The following is a 26885-nucleotide window of genomic DNA, read 5'->3' on the forward strand; positions in this document are numbered from 1 at the left end:
TATAAAGAACGTATCCTCACTGCAAGCAGTGAGCTTAGTTCTCAAATTTCATTTTCACTTGTTGGTCTTTTAATGAATTGTTTTCATAATGAATTCTAGTTTTTCATTTTACTTTTATAGGTTTTTTTTACTACGTTGTGAAACAAACAAATGCGCTAGGTTTATAAAACGGTCATTCCCCAAAACGGCCTTAGATATATGCATTATACTTCAGGCCAAAAAAATAGTCTTCGGTTACTGGTTTGGAGCTTGCCCCAAAAGTGATGCGGCGACGCGGCTTTTTTTTTTTTTTTTTACTTGTTTTTTTCTTCAAATGTCGGCTGATGACTGCGAATGGTGCCCCACCATGTGACCGACTAAATTTAGTGCAAAATGTATGGGAACCCAGAGAGGCCACTTTTACCCGAGAGAGCTTTTACCCAATTGTAAACCCATCTAAAAAAAACACGTTAAAATTGTGCAGCAGCAGGATTCCAGTCAAACCAGTGAGTTTTTGCGGTTTTGAGACATCATCTTATTACATTAAAAAAAAAGAAGACTTCTTAATTTTGCCGACGCGCATGGCTACGGCGACGCGCGCGCAGACCAGAAACCGGAGCCCATTTTTTGGTCTTAGTGTAAATTTACGAGATAATTATAGTGCTTGATTGCAATTTTGTCGCTCTAAAACACTCATACCTTCATGATCTACAGATAGGCAATATTATTAGTGTGAAATAGTTGAACGGTCAATATATAGAGGTGGTCTGTTGGCCTCATGAAGTGTTTCTCAGACCGATTCGGTCTGTCAGTATAACAGAGCGGAAACATCAAACGACACCTGGGCTGTCGGGCAACCTGTCCCCGTGTGTGGTGAAGATGTAAATCTTGAAACATTCGAAGACAGAATAAAAAAAAGAACACTCCGAACAAGTCCTTGAATGCGTCGGCCGTTACTGCGCCGTCATGATGTGCGTTTTAACGGCTAGTTGCAGCCGGTTTCAATATGTCACGTACGTGCCTCTTTGGAATGTTATTTACTTGAGTGAGTCGCGATGAGGGTTGTATGATGTGACGCAAGTGTTTAGGTGGTTATAGAGTGTCTGATGAATGTTGTAATCCGTTTACAGTATGTACGAAAAGGACTTCAGAAAGAAAGTTCCCAAGACATGTCTCGCATCCGGAAAATGGAGCAATTTAGATGTGACTAAACATCAATTGCATTTCAGCTGTCTTTAAGGTGCGCGCCTTTTTGCCTCAGGTTACAGACCAGTAAATAAACTGCCATAGACCTTAGTGATAATTACGCCAACTTCCAAATATTATTAAAAAATACTCTCTAAGGTGTTTGAAACACACATCAAATCAAAGCTTATTTCATCATATTTCATTTTCTGTTATTTTTTGGGGGTTAATTATTACTTATGGGAGAAAGATGATTACCCTTCAAAGTAGTCCGGAAACACCCCCCCCCCCCAAAAAAAAAAAAGGATGCCTACGCTCCTTTGCAAACTAGAGCAATTTTAGGGCCCAACTTCATCCAAGTTTCGCAGAAATACAAACTCGCAATCCTCTGCACGGCTTTCGCCCTTTTTTAAAATTTGTTTTTACGAATCCTCAAGTTCATGGCCCCCAAAATGCTCTAATACCGGAGAGTTTGAGGGCATACGAATCGTACGGCGTTGGCAATTTCGGGCCTATGTACTGGCATGCACCCCTCTGGATGCGCATGTGTAGTCCTAGTCCCTTGTGCATTAATTGTGACCTTCAAAGATGCTGCTGAATACACTGCTAAGAGTATATAAAAAATAAAAGTGATGCTCCATTCAATCTCAAGTTAGTCATGTCAAATTACAAGTCAGGTCAAAACAAGGGAAGGACGATGACATATGAATGTCTTTGTCACGGTTCATTTGATTTGATGAATGGATGACTTGCGATGGACTTATCAATTGCAAATGTGACTTGTTGTGACAGGAAAGGCCTAGGCTACAGCTCCGAAAGAAATGTCAAAAAAAAAGGTTTAATAATGATGAGCTCGCCATTTAAATATATTGGCAAATTTACATTGGAGGGGCAGTATATACTGCTGTTTATATAAAAGACGACTACACGTAAGATTTTAGTTAAAAAGCCGGATGGGGCAAGGTCATTTTCAAGCAATTTGGGAGAAGTTTGTGGATATAGAACAAGTGAAGTGCCCCTTTAAGATCCAGAGTTATAACCATGACGTTTAGGACATTATGCACCGACCATCATTACTGCTTAAGTCTGAAGACTATCGCTCCCTATTTCTCATTCGGAGTGTTAGCTATTTACCTAAGTCCTAACCTTAATACCTAGGGTTTTCTTGTTGTTGTTGGCAATGAGGCATGATGAAAGCTCAACCTTTGGACTCTGGGAAACATCATATTTTATCCGAAAATACATACTGGGCCCTATTTCATGGCATTACTAACCAAAATTCCGCGCTTACGATCACCATTTTGTGCTAACCGCGCTAGCAGAAACTTTCTGTACTAACCCTGTAAGCACAGAATCCTTAGTTACGGATGTACGCTTGCACAGAAGCCAAAAATCCTTACTAATCCGCGAAATATGCTTACCGTAAGCACGGAATCTTCTGCTATAGTAAAGCAGGATTTTTTTGCTAACAGTAAGCAGAGCCATGAAACTGGGCCCTGGACTGTCCGGTGAGATAAATGGCCTTTTTGGATAACATATGTTTATTTGTTCCCTGATCCAACCCACCAATATAGGCTAGGCCAACAATGACAATGCTAAACATGGAATTTGACCAATATCAACCAGGTGCACGAAATACGCAGAGGTTGTTGAAATGTTGGAGATTTTTTTGTATGCCCGGTTTTCTATTTTCAATTTATTGCCCAATGTTCACCTCTCCTCTCTCGCTCTCTTTCCAACATCACAGACGAACACGAGAGAAGTTTTTGAAAGTCGTCAATATCGTGGTCTTCTCAGGCGCGAACCATCGGCCCAGAAGTATTCATTTCCCTCGCGTATACAGCATCTAAAGCACCGTAAAATAATACTAAATTGAAGAATAAACACTTCTGAAAGCACTGAGACTGTGAGTAAAGCAAAATGCCAAAACGAGTTGTACTAAAAGAGAGTTTCAATCTATTCTGTATAGCAAGTACCGTTTTACGAGAAGCATGTGGCGGTACTCGGGCTGAAACACTGCCGTGTCGAGTGTCGGAGGGACCCATCGTAAACACCGCAACGAGCGAGCTTGCCCGTGGTATATGAGCCATAATATTGTGCTATCGTTTCAGTTTAGGGGCGATTTTTTGAGGGCGTTTCCCTCAAAGTGCACTTTTGCCTTGTTAGTCAGTTTAAACACAGCTACTTACTCGCATTTACCCGTTCTTTAACACAGAAAATTGACCCTTGTTAAGCTCATGTTTCCCCGATATTTGATAATTTATAATGATGTATGAATATTGCTAGGCCAGTATTATATTTCGTCTTTGGAGGATTGATCGCATGTTGAAAGGCATTTTTAAATGTTGATTGTCAATCTGCATGGGTTAAAACTCCACCTTACTGGAAAACTCGTTGATTGTACCATCCTTACTTTTTTCTTCAAAACAATGTACTGGTACTTTAAATATTCTGGTGTGCAGCCACACTCAACGAAGCCTAAACTCGAAAGGCGAATTGTGCATAATAGGTAAAAGATTCATCGTGCAAAAAGCAACAAAATGGACAGGCAACCCTGCCTAGTATAATGAAATGAATGATGTTTAGGATTCACTGACATTGTAATAACCTTATAGAAGCGCTAAAACTAGTGTAAAGCGTGAAGTTTAATGTCAGTCGTTTTAGAGTAAAAGTGAATCGTATCGAATCATCCACTGATCTGAATATTCAAATTAGGCAGGTGATGTGTGTGTGTGTCCCAACCCATACCGTGCCCGGTGTGGTGTCGTCTGTACTTTGTGTCCGTGCGCGAGATCATAAAGTTGCGCCAAACGACGGCCGTTAACCGCCCGTCGACACCTTGACAATACGATCGGCTGCCAAAGACTACCACGAGACAATCCTACGCTGAAACCTCGAGGACCATTGGCCAACTCAACTGGACCTCAATCTGACCTGATTTCGGAAAAAAATCCCTCAAGCTAATGCACAAACTTATTTCCCCCTGACATAACATTGCGTCATTTTTATTTCGTACGTAAAGTTTTTGGGAATTAGAGGTTTCCATTATCCGATGTAAGTTATATACGTCAATAGACGTGCCATCTTCCAGAACAAGTGAACTGAGTCCCCGTCGGGTTAGCAATTATTCAGTTGCACCTAAGCTTGCTTCTCCCACATGTTTTATGATCTATTTTGCAACTCTTCAACGAGGACAACACCATCAAGCGATTTAGCAATGGAAAACGGCCCACAGACTTTCGGTGGTAAGCCGTGCGCCCTGGCCTCGCCAAGCTGTTCGGTAAGTTACACCACAGCCCGGGCGGCTACTGGCACCGGATTCATGCAGGTACCGGCACCGGCCGTGGAGCGTGGGCCGTCTACCCCAACCTCCCACCTCCACCATCCATCTGCACCGGGGCCCGGGGGCTTTGCCTACGTCAATACCCGGGCCGATTGCCGCTTCGTTCAACCGGGAGCTGCGTCCGCTTCGTCTTCTTACGACGAACAGTACAAGAGTTACCGGTCGGCTTCGGCACTCTCCTTCAACAGCATGGAGCTCTCGACGGGCCACGAGGCCGGCCATCATCGGATGGACTTTGGTGGGCCGATGCGGTACTCGGGCTCCATGGGTGGTGCTACTGCGGCAGCCGTTATGTACGGTGCAGCTAGTAATCATCAGGCTACACAGCAGCATCTCTCGTGTCTCAACTACCCAAGCTGTGCTAATCCCGCCGGTTATCCCTTTGGTATCTCCGGTAAGCTAATTCATTAACTGATTACAAATTGAAAGATTTTACAGAGATTTCCCCCCTCAGTATATTAGTTCAAGTTTTAACTGACAGATTTCTGTCCGACCAACCTAGTGAACATACATGTATAAGTTAATGTCCGAAATGTTCGTCCTTGTTGGTCTTTCTCAAATGCCCCTTCATATATAATAGATACAGATACATTATGGTTACTTATGACCTTGAATATGTATAAAAAGAATTTGTCGTACGTTTTATCGCCTCTACAAAAAGGAAATTTGTATAGAATTTTGTGAATTTGTGTTCGAGGAATCAAGTTTTAAGTTGTCTTATATTCACAAGAGCAAGGCTAATTGTTTTAAACCCAAAACCGTTCTTCAACACAATACAAATATAGATGTGTCTATTCCTGAGGTCATTTGACAACCTGTGGTCTTAAAACTTTGGATAAAAAGTATATTGATTCATTCATGACTTGTTTTTCTCTTAGCAGAAGAAAAGTAGAAAGTCAAAAAACCCATAAGATATTTTAATTTTGCATAATGAAAAAAAAAGTTTAGTGTGACACGGTATATAGGCCTAAAAACTTAAGTTGTGTGGTAAAAATGGTCATCCAAAATTAACAGATAAATGGAAAATATGCTGTACCATTCTTGAATGTCCGAGAAGAAAACTGTTTAATCTAAGCTTGTGAATGGATTTTTTTCGCGATAGACCAGAACAGTATTGTCACGTTTGATGTGTCACACTCTATTTTCAAAATCGTTTCCTGAAGAAAATTAGTGGTACCAATGTCAGAGGGAAAATTAATAATGCCAGTCTCATCTACCATAGCATCAATCGGGCAATAGAATTACAAATGTTTCTTGCGATTCATATAAGCCTATTCAAATCTTCTTACTACCTAGGCCTAGTTAATGAAATCTAACCAAAGCAAAGAGAATCAATAGGGCCTAATAGATTGAACAAAGAAATTGTCTCGAACCTCCGGAAAAGTGCTCTTCAACAAATTCAATTTCTTTATATTAAAAATGGTTTAACTTGTGTTTTATTCCAACCTCCCCACCTCCCCACCTTTTTATTGGAAGTCTGCAAACCTCCGAAAAGTGTTTTTGTTTTGGGCACAAACAGATCCGCTTTGTAAGCAGACTGGCTCCCGGTCCGTACAATACTGATTGTGGGACGGGAACCAGCCTTCCCCGCGAGAACAGGAATGATTGTCTGGCAGCCAATAATTCGAAATTGTAAATTAATAATTCAGTAACTATAAACATGGGCCAATTTGTTCGGTCTATATCTCATTCTAGAAAAAAATAGCAATTTAGAAAATGAATCTATTTTTCGGGATGAAACGTTTGGGATGAACTGATTCAGTTTTTCCTTGTTGTTGTATTGATGGAAAAACTCAAGGAATGAAAAGTAAGGTTTGCTCAGTGAAACCTACAGCGTAAGAATGTAAGATTTTATATCGGATTGTCGTCTTTGGCTGAATAGTCTCGTTCTGGTAGCTACTGAGGCAAACTCTAGCTTTCAAGGCTGGGACCTGTATCAAAAAAGGGTTCCTCAACTATTTGAAATGCCCCAATGAACAATTTTGTTGAAGCATATTTAGTAAAAGAAGACGAAGAAAAGACGAGGATAACGCAGTGTTTTTGCTTGACACGTGGGTTTGTGATCTGTTTTGGGGCAAACTCCTCATAAGTACTGAATCATAAGTACAACCCAACACAACTTGTATGAAATTAATAGACCAATAGACCATAAAGTATAGCTGTTTTAAACATAGGTCTAATGATAAAACGGGGAACTCTTTTTCTGAATATTTTTCCAGGAGATTTGAAAAAGGAACTATATTTCTCCAAGTGTTCGATTCCTAGTGAAAATCCCTAGTTTCGCTAATGTCGCCCATTGTTATCGGAATATAACTTCCTAAAATTAAATATGAATTTAATTATCTGTTATTCTTGATTCGCGCGGTTTTTTTTCAGTATATAACACTCGTCTGCTGTCATGCCGGCGCAGATAATTTAGACTTTGAAGAACATATTGGACGGGCTTTAAAACGAGCTGATTTAATTTCTCTGAGAGGGTATGCGAAATGGAAAATGAAACGGAAGCAACCTTGTCATAACATACGCGTGCTTTATATATCACTCATTGTATAAGAGTTTGAAATACATAATTTTCTCAGTTTTGACATGAGAAAGGATATGGTAGTCGGTTAAAGTTGATGATTATTGTCACTGTTACATTTCGTTTCACTGAGACTGTTATTGCAGTGTATTTGCAGTATACATCAACTTTACATAAAAAATTGAGGGAGAAAAACGGATCTTAATTTCACAGGACATAAAAAACCGTGTTATTTATCATTCAGGTCAGACAAACATACCCAACCAGTAGGCTTGTCGGTTACCGATCATAAGCTGTTAATAATATTCTTTGCAAATGTTTTCAAATCTTTTCTTTTAACCAGAGCCATTCCCAGCTCAGTTTGGTCAATGCAAAATTTATTACAAGTACATACATGTTGATTTTTAAATATTTATATCGAAACGAATCCAACACGATGCAAGCAGTAATAAGAAACAAAAGTAGTTGTATATAATTGCATGATTTTTATTGTATTTGGCTTCACAGTTTCTCGTTTTCTTTTTTGTGTTCGGCATACACAATTCCTTGTCATAGGTGTACTCGTTTACAGAAATTACATTCAAACAAGTTATAACTCATTCAACTCACGCAGGGGGAAGACGTAGTACAGAGAGGAAGATAATGCGATCCGAATAATAAAGTTAGAAATCATTTGAACCACAAGTTCGACAATGTTGTAATGTAAAGAAAACAATGTGGCACAAAATGTACTGCAAATGGAATTGTAGCCAATAAGCGGAAAAAAAAGGATTTGACTTTCGTAATATATTATTTCCGGAACCCTTAAAATTGGTTTCATCATTCACTGTCAAAATATTGGGCAAATAATTCGTTGGGCGAAATATAAACAACGCAATATGTACATATGTACAGGCAATGTTGCCCAATAGTTGAACGTGTTAACTATTCGCCCATCGTTGGTCAAATAATCAACCCTTTTTGCCCAACTTTTTTACAGTGTAGTAATACAAAAAACACCAAACCCCAGTCTTATCAGTAAAAGCAACCACCATCATCCCCGGACCCCCCCCCGAACTAGCACCAAATATATCAATTAGTTTCCTTAGTCTTTTGAATACCAAATTTTATTGAATTATTTGATCCTTTTCAAACTTTGTTACTCGGAGAAAAAAAAACCCGTTTCAAACCAACTTGTCAGAACAGTATTACGACACAGTTATTGTTTTATAGATTATAAAATAGCACATTATGTCAACGTAATGCATCTCAAATATGCATGATTATCATATAACATCATGACGAATAACTCAAATTCGTCTGACATTTTAATGGAACTTATGTGTCCTTGTATTTGCATCATTCTCCACGCAACCATCGCTGCAAGTAATTGCTTTAGCACATGTCGCCCTACGTGTTTCTCATCGTTACTTCCTTACACATGCACAGAACATTTGAAAAACAAGACGTTGTTTACAGGAAGACATTCAAATTCTGCCTACTCATTTCAATAACACGAATTTACAGCAACAAACAGACATTGTCTTTGGGCTGATAGAACATTTTGCGAATCAATGAAAACGAAGCATTTCACTTGTTCTTAAAAAGGGGGTAAATTCCAGCAGGCACCCAAAAAAAGGACTAACAACGTCGGATAAAAAACAATCTTCTATTAGTGATACTGTTCATTATTTCATTCTTGCATTTTAGGGCGGCAGATTTTATAGGAACAATTCTTCATCATCGGTCACAGAAGTTATCTATAATGACCGATTTCACGAAAACTTCGTTGTTGACAAATTTGGACTTGCATGCAGCTGCAGCGTTCATCAACGCAAACATAAACACTCATAAAAAAACCCACCACAACAATCCTATTGATTTATTATGGCAATCGCTGTTTTTCTGAAAAAGAAAGAAATCTATCTTGTACAGCTAGGGGTATTTTTTTGTGTTGTTATTAAATTCAGAGTTACATTATCTGACATCACAATGCGAGCTCTTGAACTGACCTCTGGATGACCTTGGTGTGCCTTTATCTTCGTCCTTTGAAAAGTGTTTCGTGGACGGCAAATATAACACGAACAGACTATGCAGTAACAGGTTGACAGGAACAAAGCAAAAATCAGACAGAAATTTTGAATATTATATTTCGATATGGTAAAACATCGATAGATTAATTTGAATCGTGATTTGCAATGACGTATGCAAATATATTCAAATCTCATTTTTTGCTTCCGTCACCCGATTTACACTCAAAATGTTCTGCGTAATGGATCAAAGCATTTCAAAAAGCAAATCCAACCGAACGAAAACCGAAACGAATCTAACTTAAGCGAATCAAAATAAACAAACCACACCGATATGAACGGAACGGAACCGACAAAATGAACAGTAGGCCTACTACACGTTCAAAAACATTGTTGATAAATTCATTTTAGCAAAGTTTCGGCTGAAAGTTTGTAGATTCGATTTCTTAAATAGTATTACTCCGAAGATTTTATGAACTTTTGCATTCGCATTGGTTAATTTTAGAGATAAACACTAAGCATTTTGTTGTTGCATTATGTAAATATGAAATTGTATTTCATTGCTTCCTGTGTGTGTGACGTTCGTTCAATCTCTTAATTCTACAAATGAAAAGCCTATACATTTTAAAATCCATCGCTCAATTTGAGACATTCCAGTAATATATAAACACGTAAGAAGCCTGTTTCCTGATAGACGCCACGGATACCTGTGAACAATCGTAACACACAAACAACACGGTTCTTGCAGGGTGTCAAGGTTTTTTTTTTTTTTTTTTTTTGGTACCAATTTTTCAGCGGCAAACAGACCGTGTGTTTCCCGCGTGTTTGTGGGTCAATTGACGGTAAGTGTTCCCAAGGATCTCTCGGTCAAAACAAGCCAAACGGCACGTTCATGTAAATTGGGTTATGTAATGTTGAATCGTCAGTCGGCTTATTCGTCGACTATTAACAGACATAAAATGGTGATTTATTACAATTTAGGAACCATTTACTGAGCCGTTCGAAGAATTTGGATGGCGGGTAAACTGACAAACTGCTAAAATATTTTGATGTGTATATCGGTGCTTTGTGTGCAAGACGAATATCAAAGAACACTACTATGACATTTATGAAGAGCTATAAGAATTATCTGTTATTCAAAGTGAACTACATGGTTCATAATTAAAAGTGATATCACCATGCACGTCAAAAACCCTTGTGTTTGAAACAAAATGTTGCGCTTTTTACATTAACGAAAAATCACAGGGCCGAAAAGATCACATAGATCTGTGAACATTTGAAATGAATGCCTGAGGAATATTTAGAAAAAAACACCCACAATACTTTACAGTTATGAAATTTAAACAAATAATGGCGGGAACTAAATCGGCTCAGGTGAGATATAATATGGACTATCGCGAACAGTTCTTTAAATGTGGCAAGTGAAGCCTCCGTATATTTAATGGATCTTAAGTGAACTACCACCGTTTTAGAAACTTGGTACTTACTTACTTGGTACTTGGTGGTTATCCTCTTCAGAACTCCTTGAGAAAGTCTTACTAAGAGGCTTGGAGAGTGGCATATTCAACTAAATCAAGGATTTGAATTGATTGTCGTTTGGGGCATTGATGACATCTTGGGGTAATTTGTTCCATTTTTTGACAGTTCTTGGTAAGAAGGATTGCATGTAGACATTGGTTCTTGTGGTGATTTCATTAAATTGGCAGTTGTTCCCCCTCCTTTGTCTGTTACTTTTCGGTTGCAGTGCATCTGGTTGAATGTTTACTGTGTTGTTGATGACCTTGTACAAAAATACTAGTTGGTTTGATTCCCTCCTCTCTTCAGGTGATGTCCAAGAAACACATCTCCTTCCTAAATGTTTACACCATTAGTGAAGGATATGTCCTGAAATCATTATTGACAACGGAATGAAAAATAATCAAAGAAACACCTTCTCACGTGGAAATGCTGCTCACATTGCATTGTGACAGCGAAATTGTATCGCAATACTGATTTTGTTTCAAAGACTGCAAAAACAATTTACTATTGTATCAAACTGATTATGAAAATATTAGTTCCATGACAACGACTAGTTATTAATTTTCATTGTTGAAAATCGGTATGTCATAATTATACTCGTGATTATGATAGGGTAATAACAGAAATTTGGCATATCACTTTGCAAATATTTTCTCAGTGCATGCCGCACCGTAACAAGGCACGGACTCACCAAGTTTATAGTGTCATTAATTTTTGTTCATGCAACAGATTCTGAAGCATAAGCCTACTCCTACAATTGGACATTCCAAAACAGTCATAGTAAAAAATTGTATATAATATTCCGTGAACTCCTATAGACGACCATTAGTCAAGACGAACTCTTAAAATATATGCTCATTTCCGGTAGTTTAACAAGCACCTATACCACACTAAGTCTTTGTCACTCACCCTCTCTAACATGTAATAAAGGTTTCTCTCTTTAAAATTTTGAAAATAAAAGTGATTTAATAAAATATTCTTGCACTGCAACAACCAACTGTGTGTATTTACGGTGTTAGTTCCGCCAAAACGGTAGACCTATACAGGTAGTTTTCAAATGATCTTTATGCCGTTTGAACTTCTTTAACTAAAAAAGGTCACATGAGGGACATAAATGGACACTCGTACTACTTGTAACTGTGCCACTGACTGTCTTTTCTGCAAAGGGTTTAACATCAGGCAGCATTAAACAGGTTGACACAGGAAGCATAAATCGTAACATCGACTGTGTCATCTGCCACAACTATATCAAACGTCTCTCCCGGACACGCACATCCCAATTTAGCGGTGGTTAATTATGTAGTGATACGTCCCGGTTGTCTGTGATCTGTCCGTCCAAACGAAGGGGTCAATCAGGGGTCTTCTTGGGGTGGGGAGTAATTTAGGGGGATTTTTAGGTGCAAAATGGGAAATTGGATATTTCCACGATGTCATCGTAAATGTATCTGCCGTGCCCCCTTGTCACTGCTTCTTCGGCGCTTAAGCTTAATTTAGGTTGAAAACAATAGTGGTTCGGTGGGCTTTTTCTGGATTCGTATGGTTGTCCTAATACAGAGATTCTTGAAGCGGATTTGTCTTGATCCAGAGTGATGTGTTATGGTGGAGAATGAAGGTAAAATGAAAACGGCGGGCGAAGATTACATACAATAAGTGGCGAAATTCGCGAAATGCTTAAAGACCAGTTTGGCTTCTGAGAACAGGTTAAAAATTGCAATATACGGTGAAGAAAAGACTACACAAGAAAGACTGGCAGAGGGATATTTCTGTCGAAAATTGGGCGCGTTAACTTTTGAAAGACGACACTCACGCCGTGTTTTTGACTAAATAATAAAAAAGGTATTGTGGATAGCCTATACCAAGAAAGGTCCGTTTAGTGTCAACCGAAATAATTTCCACAAAATAAGAAATTCCCTTAATTCGAGGTATTAATAACTGCTCTGGAATGGTGATCTTCCCAAGTGAGCTTTAAAAGTCTTTTACATCTGAGATATTGGGTGAGATCAGTTACAGAACATTGCCTTTCTTTCATAAAAATGAACGAAATATCAAACAAAAAATAATACATTATTATGATTGATTCACTGGTTCATAATAACATCACAATTTGTGGTCACAGAGACCCAATTACATTTGATTTTACATTAAACTACATATTTAAGTAGCTCTTAAATATGCGTTTTAAAAAAATAGCAATTTTACAGACAACTATGCAAAATAGGTTAATAATTTTAATTTGTGCATTTGAGCGATTGCAGACAATAAAGAGGTTTGAATCCTTATTTATTAAGCAGAAGTATAGTTTTTACACTCTACTTTTGGAGCGCTTTGATCTCATTAAGATCTCACACACAACTGTGTTTCGAGTAACGGAAAATTCTCTTTATTTCTGATGTTATGCTATAGGTACTGACGGCCCGCCGCCCGGCTGGATGTTCACGTTAGCCGCTCTCCCGAGGCGCACCAAGCGCCGCCCTTACTCCAAGATGACCATCTTCGAGCTGGAGAAGGAGTTTCAGGCCCACCAGTACCTGACCAGAGACCGGAGAGCGAGGCTAGCCCAGTCCCTCAGCCTGACCGAGAGACAGGTCAAGATCTGGTTCCAGAACCGCCGGATGAAACAGAAGAAAGTCAACGATAAGGAGAAGACCAAAGCGGCAGGGAAAACGGACAGGAAGAGCGATTAACGTAATAACGTCACGTGTCACGTGATGTGTTGTCTGGAATGAATTTTCAAATCAGGACAGGAAAGAGTCAGTCTTTCCCTGTTGTGAAGCGGTTATGTGGCTCATTTGTGCCAACCATTATTTCCATTAGAACATCGTTTCATGTCCATCAAAAAGAGCCAGAGTTTTATTGTGGTTCTGTAATTAGATCATGCAGTATTTTACCCAAGCCAACTACGATGACATCCGCATGAGACGTGGTATACAGTGCGCCCCCAAACGCTTGTTGAATAAAGCCTTGCAGGGGATCAATTCTGTTTTTCTTGCAGGAAAAGTGAAAACCGCACCCATAACCGACCATGCCTATAGTCAGCTGGATGCAAGTTGGACTGTTTTCCAGTCAAATCGGACATTTTTAAATTAAAGATCGTTTCCGACATATAGAGTGTGCAAGTTGATCACAAAATCCGGCGAGATTTAGCAGGAATAGAGATAGAAAGTGAACGTGAACTTGCAAGACTTGCACAATACCATAGGCTTTAACAATGGAAATTTATCCAGGCATTGTAAGAATCTGCTGATGTATAAATAGTAAACATTAGTAACAATAATTACTTGTTTATATAATATTAAATTACACGTCCTGACGTTCTCGGCAGCCTGTGTGGATATTGGTTTATAACTTGCCTCACCATTAAAATCTTTAGAGGATGTACTTAATTGAAATTGATATGAATGAAATTATCGAAAGCATATACATGTATATCTTCTTTTTAATGGATGCATCGATTCTTAATGAATGTAAACAAAAGTTTATAAATACTGACCTCAGTCAGAATTGGGTAATGGAATCGGGTACATACAGGGAATGCGAATGCAGAGTCGGACGACCAGGAACGTTGCAGCTGATGGATGTTTGCAATTTTAAATGTGTGCATCACCAAAGCTCGAAGCATATTACAATTGCAAACGATCTCAACTTTCGTTTTCGTCTTGGAAACAGTAATATATCCAAATATTTTAAGTCGAGCAAAATTCATCCAAAATTGTTTCTTGACTTACCGATATAAGTGACTGTGAGTGCTGAACAACAGTTCAGCACATACATGTACAGGCAATCGGCCATTTAAACAAAGTGCTCACGGGGCTTTAGCAAAAGTCCTTGGCCTGTTTATATTTGAAGTTGTTTCTCACTCAAACCCTGAAGTGTTGTCAAGATCATTGAATAAAATCTTTCCACAGAACAAGTATGTACTTAAAACAGATTGTTTTGTCATTTTGATGCAAAAAGTAGATTGCTTTTATATAGGTCTTTGAACGGATTCACCATATTGAAACCAAAACGAGATTGAACGTGCCTGACACCCCCAAAAAGAGAAAAATATACGTCGCTTTTTAAAAGCATTTCAAATGGGCTAAGCTAGGTAATTCTAGCCCAACTGTGTAAAGGATTTACAGGTTAATCTGGCTTGGGTAACACTTCTAAGAGTCAAAATGATGCCACGTTAATCTTCCCCGACGTCTTTTTTTAAAATTTTATTTGAAAACAATACTGCCGGAATTTATTTTCGAAAACGAACATGGTGTGTGTCTCTGTTTCGCAAGTCCATGAAAATAGCGAATTAGCGCATCGTTAATCACATAGGACTACAGACCCTATGAGGGTATTTTGGGTTTTCTCAGAGGGTTCTTGGTAATTACAATATTCACATATTTTTCTAAAACTTTAAAGAAATGTATTTTGACCGTTGCTTTCTTATATTACTTTAGTCGGTGCCACTGCGGCCACCAAAAGAGGGCGCTTTAGCATTTTCCCCACTAAAGGTTCTCATTTTTGTCTTTCTGCAGTTGCTTGGTGAGGACATGTGGTTAAAATCTAAGTGCATTTGGCCTACATACAATTAGCTAGACAGGCAAAACTGATTGGATAATTGAGACCATAGATCCCCGTTGGGGGAGTTAACGTTCCATCCTGAAAACAATCTGTGACATGAAAACAATATAACCTTCATAAACTGTGGGCAAATTTTTAGAACAAAATAACCCCCGAGTAATTGATTGCAAATAATCGATTATTGAAATACCGCATTTAAACCATTCCGACCACCCCTCCCCTCCCTCACAAATGACACGTTTGCGCCAGATGAAATCAAGGCCAGCCGGGGGTTTATTTACAACCGAAATGTCTTCAACAAACAACTCCCGGAAGGCATACCACCACCACTGTCCCACCTATATCGACCGGTAACCCATCCCATATATCGTGGCGGCTGATGGCAAACGACAGGTATGGACTGGCTACCGGCTGGGACTGTCTAGCGGCACTCTTTGATCTTGCCGTTTATGGGGGTAGGTGAGGATCGTAGAATTCAGTTGGACAACTTGATCTGTGCTGTGTGCAGTTGAGACAAGGGGTGGAAAATGTGTCAAAGGGTCACAGGAGGGGTGTCAACAAGCTTATCCAGACTTGGGTTTGAAGACGGCTTTTCTGAAAAGTAAACTATACTTTTTAATTTGTGATTTAATGGGTTTGTTCCTCTCGATATACAAACACAGGACAAGGTACAAATTGTTATTCGTGTAGAATAGTACGAATGCACTGCATTTTATTGGAAAAGTATACAGGAAATGAAGCCGAAAATTCGAGTAAATATCCGGGGAATAATCTATAAAATTGAAATTAAAGCTGAATGGATAGATAACAAAACACGCAAGTTTGTACTAAATTTGTGGAGTTTTGTGCAGTGTAGTATGGATCATTCTATAACTATAAATTGCATTTAACCATTACAATGCAATGACATCGTTTAGTTTAATTGATTAGTTTAAACAGTTGGTTACATGATGTTCTAAAAGTGCATGTATCGTGATGAATTATCACTTACATATCAATTAGGGTGTTATCAAACACTTAAAAGGCACGCTGGAAGGGGGGGGGGGCGGACACCGAAGGTTTGTTAGGTCACATTCAAGAGAACACAGAACACTATTAGTTTCTCTCAAACCTGCATGTCACAGAATTTGTTTAGTGGGAGGGGATGAAGTCCACGAAATCGCTTTGTGTGAAAAGGACCGTTACATTTCTGGGTTCTTCTGATCATCATTTTTGACGAGGCTGTTTTAGTTGGAGCAATCGTGGATGTGTATAGATCCTTCGCACTGAAGCCTTCTTGAGGCAGGTCGATTGAATAATGTTGGACATTTTCATTCCGCATGGCAGTAGACAGGGAACGTCAGGGTAACATGCAATAAGTTATTGATGTAACATTCCAAATGTCTCCCTGTTGTGTAATGATGATAATGGTCAAACCTAATTGGAAGAACTACTGTTTTGGATAACAAAAATTGGTTTGGCGTTGGTTCATGCCTCAACCATTCATCGTAAATAACAATGTCAAGACAGGAAATATTGTTTTCAATGATCAAGGTTTTTTGGGGTCATTTTTCGACTTGTAATATTTACCTCTAAAATCAGGGTTACAGCTATATGACCGTCAATTTATAACAGCAACTGCGGCTAGTGTTTATTTCACAAGTAGGCGACAAATTTTGTTTCCACAAAGCTACTATATATATTTTTTTAATAAACAGTGGTGAACGGAACAGAGGTTCATAATTTATCATCTAACAATTCTTTTTCAACAGCGTCATTAATCATTACGCTCCCAAGACACACGTGATGATTCTGCAGCGGACAAACTTCAAATGTGCAGGGCCTCTACAATGAATTTCACACAACGGATGGGGAAAAAAATTACAGAAGTTGGAAAGCGTTTGCGTTTTTGTTAGAATCGAATGGCAAGTTTTATTCGCCCAGATCAAAAGATGCGGCAATCGCCCCCATAACACCTTTTGACGAGCCCATAACCATGCAACGCGCGGCCATAAATTGCTTCAATTCATCAGCAGAGCGCACATCGTAAAAATAACACAGATGCGAGATCCCCAAAAGAGGTTTTTTTTTATTGTGGCTTGGCTCGGTAACTCTGATTGCCCGAGTCACAGCAATAATATTTTAATATTCCGTGTCCTTAGTTGACCTGTCGGGAGATAAAGCAGCATAAAACCAACTTTAATTGATAAAAGTGCGGGATGATTATGTGCCACAGCAGAACTGTGACAATAAACAAACCGAAAAATATGCTGACCCCTCTCTGGCTTCAACTTCTGTCTCTGCCGAATTTTCAGCTTCAACAAACTTGACAACTTACAGTAAAGCAGGTGCATGGATTTTGCAATTAAAAATAAAGAAACTAACATTTATGCAAAAATTATTTACAGTTCGACAGGAACATACCCAGTTAAAATTTGTTTCAAAAGAACTGTAAGTCACACTTTCCTCACAATCAAATGTACATCTGATTTTGTGCTCTTTAATATTTTTGTTCCCAAGTACTGTTTTATATTGAAATTCAGTGGTGTAACTGGCGTCCATTTTTTGGGGCCGTATCATAAGTCCGACGCCTCATAGGTCCGACGCCTCATAAGTCCGAAATTTCGATAAGGGAGCATAAGGGAGCATAAGGGAGCCACAGGCCTCGAGTGGGGGGGGGGGGGGGGGGGGCTGGCCCCTACACCTCACGTACTGTTGAAATTACGCACAAGTTGTAGTTCCCGGCCTTCTTCCAACTCTCAGAAACTTGTCTGCCGATGAATCGACTAATCACCAGTTCATATCGAAAACCAAAGAAAAACGGCAAATACCTGTCACAGACTCTTTTTTAATGGAACTCGTCCTTATAATACCGGATTTTAAAAAAGATTGTATCCAAATTAAATGCACATTTTGCTTAGTTTAAATGAAGCAACACTTATTTTGCATCAGCATGGAAGCCATTCACAGTATGGCAACTTGAACTTGTATGTATAGAAGGAGCCCATCCATAGAGCTGTATAATAAAGAACACATTTCCCGCAGACCTGGAAAAAAACAGGAGGTGGACGTCGAGTCAAGTTTAAATAATCGTAAATAAAAAGACTATATTTTGTCACGCAAATTGGACTTTTGAATTAACGGCAACACCGGATACTGTTCGCAGGAGCAAAGTCGAGGGAGGGATGATCGCCAAGTGCCCCGCATGTCCCGCTGCCGGACACGGTGAGTTACTCGCAACAAGCGTAATCAGACTTTTATGAGGATCAATCTGGCATAATGATCGGCTTGCATGACATTCCCAAATCACTTCTCTCGATACCAGAAGCCGGTATCAAGCTTCCGAACTCCAAGAAATCACAGGTCCCCATCCACCAAAAAAAAAAAAATTGTCGAATTTTACGAGCAACTTTAATTTTTCGTAATGACTTTCACCCTTTCTCGATCTCGCCTCCTGCAAATAATAGTGGCCGTGGACTGCCACAAATTCCAACTTGACGAAAGACGTCGGAGCTTTTTTTTTTTTTTTTAGGTGTGTAAGAGCCCTTTGACTTTCTTGCCGAGGTTGGGATGAACTCACTCCCGGTATTGCTTTATAGTTACGAAATAAATATGTTTCTCTTCAGAGAACAGGCCGAAACATCGAAGACAGCAATGCATTGGTATGATAGATCCAGGAAGGGCTCATAAACAGGTCATTAAAATGCGCGCGAAGTGCAGATTTGGGGTTTTGGAATAATTCTTACTTCTGTGAGAGGTTGTACTTTTCCGAGCTCTGATAATAATAAGGTCTACCGACAACCAGTTTGTAAACGAATGTTCGTCATTTCAATCCGAATAAACACATCTTTCGCTTGCAGTTTTTTCTTTTAGTGTGGGACATACAGCCTTGACGAAATTTAGGATATTTGTACAGTCTGTTAATAAAACGTGCGAGTATTCGATCGCCTCAGGAAATAAAGTATCTTAAGGCCGATCACAGCTACGTTCAACAGAGGGCGCTGTGCAAACTATCCAGGAAATGTGATAGGATGATCTGACCCATTTGTGTCGAAAACATGTTATAAGTGAAAAAGTCATTGACTTTTAAAATTTCAACATTTGCAAACATCAAAAACAAAACTACCAAGTTATTATGAAATACCTTGCTGGACTGTTAGTGAAGACAGTCTAAAGCATCCTGTAAAATCATGGCACCTGCATGGTGTGCTGTTATTTTTTAAGAAAGTGGTATATTTTTGTATTGATTTCCAACGCTGGTCGGCCGAGCAGCGTTGGAAAAACTTTTTTTTTCTTCAAATACTGCTCCCAATTTACCATATTTAGTTAGTCCGCATTTAGTTTGCAATCGATCACACACCTATGAACGGGTACAAGCCATTTAGACTGGTTCCCTGACCTTACAATTCCCCAACATCTATAAATTGCTCCGTTTCATCTTATGTGGGGTTGGGGAACCAGACTACAAGAACATGATTGTTTTTTCTTGGTTTTTCCAGCATCTATACGAACACCAAACAAGTCAGTGTAAAAATATTTGCCATAAAATACTAACCCCCAAAAATCCATCCATTTCTGAAAATTACATTAAAAGCAAATGTTGTATATTCACTTGAAGGCCCTGATGAGCAGGGTAATAATGATGAATTTTGCCTGGTATATATAAACGCCTTTGATATAATGCACATTATAAATCATTTATCTTTTGCCGGGTTCCATTATAACATATTTTAAGTGGACCACTATTCATGATATAACCAAACCTAAATTAATATGGATCTGGAGCGTATAAACGAATCAAAGTTTGAATGTTATGAAAAAACCTGACACTTACGATCACGACATGTATGCGCATGAAAGCGACTTGGTACAGTGTGCAAGAAAATAATATTTTAAAGTGTTTTCTTCTAATACAAAGAAGTAGTACGTACTTGTATTTTCTCGGCATGGCGATTCATTATATAGATTTCTACACGAAAAAAGTGAAGACGAACTTCCTTTCTAAATTGACAAAAATACTGACCCTTCCATGACCCGTAACTCGCAACCAAAATCATGACTCAGTAACGAGGCATTTCTTTTGCGAGAAAAATGAGAACGTTCTGCTACCATCAATCAACAAGTAATTTGAATAGTTTTTTTTTAATTAGATCACCAAGTTTTAGACCAATGCAGATGTTATTCTGGGAAACGAATCCGTTACGGATGTACGACTATCGAGGGCAAAATAAGAAACAGGATTCGATCTGTGCCGTGGGATTTGGCTTTTGGGGACATTGGAGTATTTGGTACAAGTTCACTATCCGAGTAACCTGTAAATGACCCTAGTCCACAAGCACGAGTGACAAAGCAAGTGGGACATAATTATATGGAGCAATTCAAATAGTGCAATGACTACACAATCGGATGCGCCATAAAAACCAACAAACCCCTGACAAGCGGCTCCCCCTGTGCTGTGGCTTTCGTTCTTTTTTTCCTGCAATGCCTATTAAAACTCCGGTGATTCAGTCAGAGTTGCACAATAACGCTTAGGGCACTTCAAACGATACCGGCCACTTGTCAGCCAGAGTCAATATTTTCATGGGTGGAAACGGCGAACAAAGCCACGGCCACGCGCTATGCAACCCTAATCCGGTTAATCCCTCCTTGTCACTTTTCGGCGGCATTTGGGAAAGCGAGAAGGTTAGAAGAGAGTTAGTGCCTAGCGTGGGCGCTTGCAGATCTCAGTGCCTGTTGTGGCGTGTCGCTATTGTGGTGAAGTCAACTGGACGTGCACTTTGTCCTTTTCGGTATTCTTGTTGGAGGCTTTCGCATAGCTTGTAAAGAAGATGCAGTCCGAACGCTTGTTGGCTGAGCTTTGGTAGTGGATGCTTTTAATCCTTCACGACATCCCTTTGAGGATAATCACATCTAGACGCCCATACAAATTAATTGTTGCACCCTTTCTCATACGAAAATTTAATTGTATAGAACCTAACATAAATTCTATTGATTATAGGGGAGCCCCCCCCCATTGCATGGTCTGTTGCACCAAAGTGAACACATCATGTTTGCCCCGTCTGCCATATCCATACACCCTTGCAAGGAAAGATCGAAATTAGTGTGCAGCTCTCAAGATACGGTAAGTTGCGCTGCACTAGTTGATGGGCAGTTTGAGGAGTTTAATTTGGCGCAAACATTCTTACAATGCAGCGTGACATAGTCTATACCATTCACTTCAGATTGCCTGTCCAAAGAATTAAAGAACTCAGTGGTCCTAATACGTCATCAGAGTCTATGGAAATGGGAATTAGGAAACTACGGTTACAACAAATGACAAGAAAGTCAAGGGGCAAAGTTGAAATTGGATAACCAGACGGCTGATTTTTCACCGATACTTTTCATGAAATGTCTTAGGCCTAATATCTCCAGATCCAGGTTGTCCATGCTTCGTGCCAACGGGAAGGGTAGGAGGTGGGGTTCCAGGGAGAGAAATGGGCGGAAAAAGCTGTACAATCTAGAAAGTTCCTCGTTAAATCGTCAGTTGCCTTTTTCAGATATGGCGGACTCAAACGGAGGGCACTATTTGGATTGGGTAAAATGGAAGAGTTTACCCATATTCAAAACAGCGGCCTTCTATATTGTATTCACCAAAAAAGGCTAATTATATAAACCGTCCGGTGTTATGCTCCAAAACTCACTGATAGTAGATAATGGCAATACACTCTAGAAAATCCCTGGTCAGTTTGACCCGGAATCTGGCTTATATTTGGCAAAATCCTTTTCCGAGTCAAAAATGACACTTTTTCGGGTCATTTCGACGAGAAAAGTTTGCCAAAAAATGTAATTTTGACCCAGAGGTCATTCTTAATCCGGAAAAAAAGGTTAGGCAAAACAGAACTCTTATTCCGGGTCACTCTGACCGGGGATTTTGTAGAGTATATAGAAGCGTCTTTAGGTTCATTGCGTTCCCGCAAACTGAGGCTCATTTCAAAGAACCTTTTCATGTACAAAGTCTTTAGCCTATTCGCTCACGCACTCACTCCAAATAGCGCCCTCTAGCACTATGAGAGCATGCACCTCAAACAGCTCTGTTAAAAAACATACCAATTGGCACACAGTTAAGTGTTTCCTCGTGAGAATATTAAAAGACAATTACAGCAGCAGGCGCTCTTCAAGATGACTTACAGTTAGAAACCATGAACATGGTTAGTATACGAGAAAATTCAGTGGCAAACTTGCTACTTTATTACACTAAAAATATCGCAATGAGGTCTACAAACAAGTGTCATAGCTACATTTCGTTACTTCATAATCAACCTCTGTACATCTGAACACCACATGTAAAGTAGGGAAAAGGCTCGGCTTACAACGATCCACAAGGAAACTCATCATATCACCCTATCAAATAGTAGTCATCATCTCATCAAGAACAACACATCATCCAAACCAACAACTCGTCTGACACACCAACTCAATTACGAAGTTATCCTGTCAAACAAAGACTACTCCTATCTATTTTCATTATACCCAAGAAGTATTCCAGTTAGGAATGCACTCCCGCCCAGCACCAACAAAAAGCAACAAAATATGGCCGTATATAAATCCCTGATCAATTCAATGGCCCTTTGAAAAATAGGATTCAAAGCGATGCATGATGGGCTGTACGTTGATAGCCACATGGGGCGGTTTGTGCAGTTCCAGACAAGACAAGACATCTGAACAGTGAACGCCACTAGAATGTTGGCAGTACCTGCTCCAAGCTTAAGGCATGTAAAAGCGTTTCATAATAAGGGTCCCGAATGGTGACTATATAGCAAACTATTGAGAAACTACATGCCGTCAAGGAACGCCATTTCAGAAGAAGACTATACCACAAAATGTGCAAAGTTTTATATCTTTTTAATGCTGATATTCATCCGAAGGTAACTCGACCTAGACTGGAATTCATCAGCCGATTCAGTCTCGCATAACGTGATTTGTTATCATTACGGGAACATGAGAGCTACTATCCTAACCTGTTGGTTACCGGGGCACCGGGCACATTTGAATCTTGTGTCTGATGCCTATAGTGCAGCTTTATCAATGACAAGCTGGTTTACCCGATCATAGATCGGGTAGGGCATATTGTTGGGGATGAAAATGTGGGGAGTTAAATGTAAATGGGGGATATAGTTGGGGAGACATGCAGTTAAAGAATAGCAATTTCTGTGGTGTGATCTGAGGCAATTTCTGATCACTAAAACCAATTTGAGCAAAAGATCATCTGTGAAAGTTTTGAGTTTTGAGTAATTGAATCAGCTACATGTATTCTGAGCAATAGAATCATTATTGTAGGCTACAATATTTTTATTCGGGGAAGGAAAAGTGTGGGGGAGACCAAACAATGTCCCCCCTCAAAATGTGGGTGTGTGTGTGTGTGTGTGTGTGTGGGGAGGGGGGGGGGGTTCCCCTGTCCCCCGTCGATTTACCGCGCACATGATAATTATGTACCATGGCAACTGTCTGTAAATATTGCCGTTGGTCTGTTAAATTGGCTTTATAGATAACTATATGCAGGGCTTTCTACAAGCTTTGATACACAAATAATCAAGGTTTCAAAAAAAAGTGTATTGTACGTAGAATCCGCTAAATAGGTAATTGGCCATTGTGAATGTTCTGTTTTCGATTTCAATCGTCCAAGCCGAAATGTGAATGATCATATTGGGCTTTGAATGTCAACTTAATAAGCGCGTAAAACGTTGTTAAAAATCTCACACATTATATCATTGGGAGTTGAAGAACTACATGTGTATATTAATCTGCACGGCAGGAGGGTATACTTGGGGAAACCAAATACATACGACGAAAAACGCGAGGGTATACAATGATTATTATTATCACATTAATAAAATGTAATGTTCTCAATGGCTTGGATGACAATCGCTACTGAAGAACATATGTGTATGTACTTTGATGTAAAAAACGGTATGTTTTTCCCGAGAGAACATAATATCGGCAAGTAACCAGGAACTGTCAAGCCGTCTGGAAATTGTTAGTTTACAGCACACCTGAAAATAGTTACGTTTACGATGTCCTTCAAAGACGACCGCTCCCGCTTGCCATTACATAGACCGGTAAAAAATCCCCTGAAAACCTCGTTGGTGGCGTGGAACTAATTGATATATAATTTGGTCGTCCTCTCGTCAAATTGAGCGGCGGTTATAGTCCAAGCCACCCAGTGAGTTTCAGGAGGGTAAGGTGTTGATTTGACACAGGCAATACGGTCAGTGGGAACTGGTCAGCGCTTGTGTATGATGTTACGGTCAGCCAGGATTTGGGTTAGATGTTTGCACAGGAACTTATTTCAGAACGCACCCTAATAAAGTCTAGGTTTTTGATGATTATGAAATACAGCTATGTGAAAGCTACATATCAGCTTTGGTATTTAATTAATTTGATTAGTTGTAGTTGCAGTTAAAAGGCAAGGGAAGATATTTTAGTTTGGATTCTATGTCTTCAATGAAGCAATACTCGACGTCTTATCTGAATGATCTGCCACGATGCCCTCTCACTTTAGGTTTTGGAAACGCCCACCTTCGGTTTGATTATTCGAGATCTACAGGTATAAGGCACGCAAAACCGTCAAAAATAGTACTTTCCCTTGTATTTCGGAATCTTGGAAACGTAAAATCTTGGTTAGGGATCTTGGAAGGTGGGTATTATAGTAATCAAGGAGAGTACAATATCTGGGGGTAGCCCCTATTATGTGGCGATTTATTTGGTGGCGTCATAGCCGCGCTTTGCCTTGCGCCCTCTAGAGTGCATATCAAGCAGAATCGTATATGAGTCATGTTGTCAACACTTGTCCCTTCAATGCGGTACATCCTCTCTGTATCTGTCTCTATAAAATGCAGGATTCTTTATGTGGGGTCACTTACAGATCCCCCTTTACGCCCGTGTAGCAATATCGTAAAACATGAATTCCACGGCAGCTAATCATTGGGACTTCAATGGGGTACCGCCGAGCCATAAACACCGGGAAAACGCCCGGGCACAAGTGGCCCGGCGGCCCGCTTTCAAGTCTCTCCTCGGCCCAATACAAATCTTGGCCAAATTGGACTTCATTGTTCCCATTTTCTTCGGTCCGGTCTTGGGGCTGGGGGTCGTCTTTATCTTCGGATTTCTAGGACATTGTTGAGGGGTTAGGGGAAACGGCTTGTTTTCTTGTAAAGCCGAGGGAATGAGGTGTTTTTGCAATTGTGTTTTGAGTGGTGTAGGTTTACCCTATAATGGGATAAGGGCGAAACGGGAAAGCCAACAAGATAAAGCTGTTTGCATGTTTGTAATAAAGCTGACCAATTGTGGAGATCCTTGCGGCTGGTTTCCAAGAGGAGAATATCAATTTATTTTGCAGATTGTCCTTACTCTCATAATGTATTTACTTCCGGCAATTGCATTTCAATCCGTACTCAGCAAGGGAAACATTGTCTAAACATCTGGCTCTAACGGGAAAACTGAGATTGTTATTAAAAAGATTCGCGTGAGGAAAATGTTGATAGTTAACAAAGGTATAAAAGAAATTCTGCTAGTTGTGGTTCCTTCCTCCATGGTGAAACCATCTGAAAACTGCCTGCATGATGAATACGTCTTGGGCACATAATGAATATCTTCGGACCAGCTTTCCTTTTTTATCCTGATAAAGTCTTTCCACAAATGTGCGCTTGCCTTCGCATATTACACAAATACAAACTCATTCCCGGACCAAATTCATCACGATATCGGGACAAGGATGAGTGGTATAAGACTTGTGCCGTGTTTTATCTTAAATTACAAGGCAAGGCTATGTTCATTCGTTTTTCAAACGTTTGCCCGTCACACAATGATTAACCATGAACGTATTTTCGTTATTTACAGTCATTTTGTAAAAGGGAAAAGTACTGGCTATAAGATGAATGTAGATGTAATAGAGCGCTTCATAACTGTCGAATCACTTTTGACAACAGGGCATGTTTTAAAAAGGGATTTTAAAGGTTTGTCTGCCGTTGTACATCCATTTTTGTTCAGTTCGTTATCCGCACTGTGGTTCCATATGATCATTACATGAGTAATTTGTTGATTCAAACCAAACACGGCACTAACAGCAAAGGATCATGTGATGTTCTTGTATCATACATCAAAATTTTGTTATCAACGAGAAACCAAACAAAAGCTCTGCATTAAAGACTCTGACAGACACATCCAATACTTTTGTCTGGTTCTTCGATGGCCGTTTTGTTAATATTTCCCAACAAATAACCCTAAATACAGTCCGAGGTCCATCTCTATTTTACTGCATTGCGAAGCAGAGCAATTTTCGTGTCTAATTTCATCAAAATTTTATGAACATCTAAGCTCAAAATATTCCTGCTGAGCTGCAACATGTACATGTACTCAGAAACAAAATAAGGGCGTGCAAAATGTACAAATCTTTATTTGGTAAGCACAGGCCACTTTTGGGATCTGCAACACATCTCCGCAGCTTTATGTTAGAGAGCGATTTTATCGTCCCTTCATCACTCACATGACTTGGTCCCCTTTAGACCATGTGTGACGTCGTGCCGTCGGTTGCAGTCTATCTTGCAGACAGGAAAAACAGACACCGAAATATCTTTAAGTTGTCTCCAATTGCAACTGTATGTACTTGTGTAACATTTTATAAAAGTACCCATGTAGACAATGCTATTCCATGGTGAAAGTCAGTGTCGTGTCACCAGTAGGCCTACATGATTTGTTTTGGTAAACAAGTTATGACACGAACTGAACTTTATGGCGTGATGTGCAGACCAGCGGAAAG

General features: G+C 39.6%; 1 protein-coding gene across 1 annotated transcript; it reads left to right on the top strand.

The window, feature by feature from the left end:
* Window positions 1-3962: 3962 nt before the first annotated feature.
* LOC119744352 (homeobox protein Hox-C8-like) lies at window positions 3963-14453 on the top strand. The gene is made up of 2 exons (XM_038220231.1): window positions 3963-4901; window positions 12959-14453. Exons 1-2 carry the CDS (start codon window positions 4322-4324, stop codon window positions 13237-13239), a joined length of 861 nt encoding a protein of 286 aa, XP_038076159.1. The 5' UTR covers window positions 3963-4321; the 3' UTR covers window positions 13240-14453.
* Window positions 14454-26885: the final 12432 nt, after the last annotated feature.

The sequence above is a fragment of the Patiria miniata genome, unplaced genomic scaffold (genome assembly GCF_015706575.1).
Source record: "Patiria miniata isolate m_02_andy unplaced genomic scaffold, ASM1570657v1 HiC_scaffold_7, whole genome shotgun sequence".
Taxonomy (NCBI): Eukaryota; Metazoa; Echinodermata; class Asteroidea; order Valvatida; family Asterinidae; genus Patiria; species Patiria miniata.

Excerpts from the sequence above, each read along its gene's own strand:
- LOC119744352 (XM_038220231.1), top strand. The coding sequence starts at position 4,322 with ATGTTTTATGATCTATTTTGCAACTCTTCAACGAGGACAACACCATCA. Across the intron at positions 4,902-12,958 it reads TTATCCCTTTGGTATCTCCG|GTACTGACGGCCCGCCGCCC; the intron begins GTAAGCTAATTC and ends GTTATGCTATAG.